Below are 5,383 nucleotides of genomic sequence, written 5' to 3' on the forward strand. Positions count from 1 at the left end.
GAGTCTGTCATCTAGGAATATATCAGTTAGGAGTCTGTCATCTAGGAATATATCAGTTAGGAGTCTGTCATCTAGGAATATATCAGTTAGGAGTCTGTCATCTAGGAGTCTGTCATTTAGGAATATATCAGTTAGGAGTCTGTCATCTAGGAGTCTTGTCAGAGCTAGGAGTCTGTCATTTAGGAGTCTATCATCTAGGAGTCTGTCATCTAGGAGTCTGTCATCTAGGAGTCTGTCAGCTAGGTGTCTGTCAACTAGGAGTCACCCGTGCGCTCATATGACCTTATGCAGTTGCGAGCGCCGTAAAACACTTACAAAAACAGCTATGAGTCTGTCAGCTAGTGGTCTGTCAGCTAGTAACATGTTGGGTAACAGTTTCAGCGTGAAGTCTATCAGCCTGCAGCCGTTTGTGTCCGGTGGCCAAGTGCCTAAACCGCTACGCCACAGACGCCAGGGAGCCGGGAGGTAAAAGACACATTTCACAAACAGAACTTCTCAATATGACACAACAGTGGCACCGACATGAAGTGGTCACATAAACAGAACTTCTAGCTACGACAGTGACACCGACATGAAATAGACACATTTCACAAACAAAACTTCGAACTACAACTGTGGCACCGACATGAAGTGGACACATTAACAAGGAACGGACAGAAAGTGGGCGGAGCATCAGACCACACGAGAGTTTAGGCATGGGTTATCCCTTCAAACCGACACACAGGTAGTTAACGTACTCGCCGGCTGCTATCACAATTCCTGACAAGATCTACCCGGAGGCGAAGGGTTCAAATGTACGCACCATGTGCCTCGCTAGTTAACACCCAAATGATGGACAAAACACCCATCTCGTTATAGTCCAGCGCGTAGAGAATCCCCCCCCCCCCTTTCCAACACTTTTTGCGCTATATAAGCCTTGACTGTGTCAAATGGTGCGTTCTATAGCTAACCGGAAAGAAGTCAGAGTGCGTGATCGAGGATGTTGTAACACATGTCTATGAATTCAAGTCACATGAAGCATTCGATCATGAATCGTATAACTATGGCCCTGATGATACAACGCAGACTTATACAACACGAATGCAAGACTTTTTGGTAAAGAAGGAAATGGACTTCACTTTCTTTTTGAATGTCTCAAAGAAGAAAGTACAAGTACAAGCAAGTTAATACTTACTCTGGGATCCCCTAGTCCATCCCACGTGAGAAAAGTATCACAATCTAATGATGTTTAACAAATTCACTAGCAAATTAATTCACCTTACAAGGTTTGTAAACCTTGGAATAAAACTTGTCAAAAAGAAAGAAATTAAATAACTGCCAACGTTACTGACAATGTGAAGAGATGCTCGGAACACTTGTTGATAAACAACTAGTCTGATTGTATTTTCAGACCTGAGGCCTCACACATTCCTAAAATACAATACTATAGTCGCGACAACAGTCACAATGTTCGGTTCACCGTTACAACTCTCGAGTCATAGGGGGATTGCTACTCTGTCCTAATGTTGTATTCGGCTATTGTAAAAGAAGAAAAATGAAATACAATGGCGAGCCAGGTACAGAGGAAGTCTGCTACAACAAGCATCCGAGCATCGTGGGTGTGACAGGACCAGTTAGAGAACCAGTGTGAGAATCAAAAGAGAACTAGTGAGAGAGAACCACAGCTAGAACCAGTGCCAGAATCAGTTAGAGAATCAATTTGTGAGAGAGTCACTCAGTCACAGTATGAGTCCCCACCCCGCTGGTGTTTGAGGCGCCTGTCGACATCCATACAAAACTCACCACGCCAAGGAGATTATGTTGCTATTTTTAGAGTCACTGACAGACATCTCCGAACATAATAAGATTGACATTTTCCATTTCCGCTTATTGGAGAAACAAATGACTCCGGCACTGACAGGAACAAAAGACATATGAGGGCTACTGACAACTAAATATTTCTGCTATGTCAGTTCTTCAATATAAAAAAACACATGACGTGGGCGGCGTCAACCACCGTTCTGTGTGAAAGTAAAACATTCACCAGAGCTGAAGAGCTTAAAAGGGAAAGGGTTTCGACCTAAAAAATCTCTGGTTGTTGGGTTTGGGTTTTTTCTTTACCCATAAGTAGACTTTGTCACAAATTCTTTTCACTACCTACCAAATACATGTCGTGTACTTTGTCTGGGATTTTTTTTTAATCCGTACTGGATTTTGCGTTATAATTTGGTAAAGAAAAGATTGGTCCTGACAGGCACGGTCGGAAGCCCTCATCCTAGAGGATCTAAGTTGTACAGATGGGAACGTAAGAACACTTGCAACCTATTTAACGTGAGATATTGGTTGTTTTTGTTTTGTTTTCACGTTTGTTTGGTGGGTTTTTTCCCTTTTTCAATTTCAATAATATGCTTCTCGCAAGCATTCCAACCGACCACTGACTGTTTAAGGTACAGCTCACGTGCGTCCGTCAGGGTACTGAAATAGCTCGTTCACTTTCTCGCGACAAGTTTCCAGCAATTTTGAATTTATTTTCTCCAAAACTGACTGTCGTATTGCCCTCTTTTTCATGCAGTCTTATATTTTGACTGATCATAAGTTTTCAAGTCTTTTGATCGGCCCGTTGAGCGGTTTATTCAAAGCGCCGAATTCCTTTGGTCTTTTTGGAGGATCACAAGATTCCTGACCGGAAAATTCAATTTTGCAGTCATAAAAGCATCATTGAAAGTCGTTCTTTGGCGTGTTCATCCAGTCACACACCGTAAGGGGGAATATTTTCGTCAGGGACACTATCACAAACAGGTGGCTAAAGTTTCAAAAGCGCCCCGACGGACATCCAGTCTACGGGATATATAATAATAATAAGTGAAGGTGAAGTGAAGACAATCTTATAAAACCATAAATTTAAACTTATGAATATCTTAGACTGGGCACTGCAAAGGCCGCCGAGCTTCGCTGTTTGGAAAATCTTTTTCTGCGCTGGTGCGCACCATGAAAACGCCAATAAAGGGCAAAATTCAAGTCTCGCTATAGTCGAGTGCGAGCGCAACTTTTTTTTTTCGTTTGTTTTTTTAGTTGTTTTGTTTGTTTGGTAATTGTTCTACGGCGCTCGCAACAGCACAAGGTCATAATAATTTACGAGCGCATGGGACACAATAAACATTTTCATTTTGGTAGGAATTTTGAAATTTGCCTAGGTGGCGGCCAAAGCCTACTCTTATCGATTTTGGACCACCAAGGGATCTTTAACGTGCGCAACTTGCACACGGGACCTCTGAGATTTTTCACCCTTGTCCGAAAAGGCTATGTGTGGATCTGTCCTACCAGAAAATTAGGGATTCGGCTGAAAGACAGCAGTGAGAAGGAGGTAAGGAGTAGCAGTAGAAAGGCTGCAAAAAGAGTCAGGAGCCCAAAGGAGGGGGCAAAGGAGATGAGGGGGTGGGTGCAGAAAGTGGAGACGAAAACAGACGACAGAACACTGTTAAAGAACAGAAAAGATGTGAAAGGAGAACATTTTGGAGAACAAAATTTTCATTTGCTATCCGGATTTCGAACCCGGGACCAATTGCATGCGAGGCCATTTAACACTTTTAGGCTACGAGAGCCCCTGTGCACAATTTTCCCATCATTTCCTTCATTTGGTTGCATATGGCGTCAAAAATGTTACGCTCCATGCTGAACAGGAAGAATTATGTCAGGAGTGCCTTCTATCCTTTAATTCATGTACGTTATATTAATACAACTTAAGTCTATATTTAAAACACACTTTAGGAGGTTCGAAATACAGGGGGAAAAGTGCGCAGCGAGAAGAAAATGGGAACACTCTTGTGTGAAATCGCCATTGTTGAACGCAGTGACCTTGGCAATGTGAACCATCATACAAACCAGGTTGAGGTTATTTTTTGTTTTGTTTTGTTCTGTTTTGTTTTGTTTTGATAGTTGGGTTTTTTTTAGGGGGGGGTGTTATTTGTTGTTGTTGTTGTTGTTTTGTTTTTGTTTTTGTTTTTGTTTTTGTTTTTGGGGGGTATTTTGTTTGTTTGTTCGCTGTTGTTTGTTGTTGGGGGTTTTTGGGAGGGTTTTGTTTGTTTGTTTGTTTGTTTGTTTGTTTGTTTGTTTGTTTGTTGTTGTTGTTGTTGTTGTTGTTGTTGATGTTGTCGTTTTGTTTTGTTTTTGCTTTTTGTCTTTGGGAGGCGGGGTTGTTTGTTATTGCTGGTTTGTTTTGTTTTGTTTTGTTTTGTTTTGTTTTGGGGAGGGGTTGCTCTTCTTTTTTTAAACTTTTATAATAAACAGAGATGAAATCATCATTCTAACGGCTTCGATTTACGTAAGACAAAAATATATTCCCGAAGGTCAATCGCATTCCAAACCCATATGAGCAAATTCCCAATGCATAATTTAGTCAAGAGATAACTTGAGACATAGCGAGGCAAACGTGGGCACGAGAAGGTGAATGGACGTACAACAGACCACATGCGCTATGATGTACTCACGAGCGATCCCCCCCCCCCCCAACCCCCCAAATCCAACTGGGAACATCGTGTTGCGTGTTTCTCTTCCCTGCATTCACTTCCGCTAAGATGCATAATTTGCTGACTGGCACCATCAGCCATCGCCCTCGCTCTAGCCTGCATCATCAGGCATGGGAAAACTTCGGCCAGCGGGTAATTTGTGTGGCCCTCAAGCAATTTCAGTCCGACCCGAAAGTCGATAACAATAGTACTTACTTTTACTTTTTCGCCCTCTGTTGCCGTTAAGCGTCGTGGGGCGATGCAGTTTTCTATGGTAGACCAGCTCTGCAGCTCTTTCAATTCACAATGAGATATTATTATAATTTCTCAGGATTTCCTTGACTTTCTCAACCCATCTTTTACATGGCCCACCTCTAGGCTCTTCTTCTGTAGCCGGAGAACTTGGTGTTGTAGGCTCTCGAAGCTGGCTGGCTGGCTAGCTAAATGACATTCGTAACTCGTGGTCAAAACATTTTATTCTTTGTTTTTCTATGAAATGCAGGCAGGACTCAGTGCCAATAGTTGCTCTTACTCTTACTGTCGACATAATACAAAATTATAATGAATGTCGCTCGTGATGATCTGATTAAAAATTAATTGGAAAAAAAGGTCCGTCTGGACAATTAAAATTAATTTAATAGTATTCAGCCCGGCTAGAAGCATCAGACAATAGATCTGATATTTTATTTCATGAAATGTCCTTGAATAAACTCGATTTACATTATTCATTATGCCATTGCGTTAGTTTCCGTCTCACTTTCAAACCCTTGGGAATTTCTGCCGATTACACCCAATTTCCTCCTGCTTTGGCCCGAGAGATATTCGGAACCGCTTAATCTCGCCAGCGACTCGGACACACTTGCCCATTCGTGCCTTGCATTTTACACCCCACCGCCCCC

The 5,383-nt window shown here is 42.2% G+C and overlaps 1 protein-coding gene across 1 annotated transcript in view; it reads right to left on the reverse strand.

Annotated features, from left to right (window-relative positions):
- LOC118478976 overlaps positions 1-1,829 on the reverse strand; it is an 8,028-nt gene extending 6,199 nt beyond the window's left edge. The window contains exon 1 of the mRNA XM_035973542.1: positions 1,783-1,829. Coding sequence (XP_035829435.1) covers positions 1,783-1,829 — 47 coding nt within the window. The remainder of the gene's footprint in view (positions 1-1,782) is intronic.
- Between the last annotated feature and the right edge of the window lie 3,554 nt (positions 1,830-5,383).

This window comes from Aplysia californica, unplaced genomic scaffold (genome assembly GCF_000002075.1).
Source record: "Aplysia californica isolate F4 #8 unplaced genomic scaffold, AplCal3.0 scaffold01382, whole genome shotgun sequence".
Taxonomy (NCBI): domain Eukaryota; kingdom Metazoa; phylum Mollusca; class Gastropoda; order Aplysiida; family Aplysiidae; genus Aplysia; species Aplysia californica.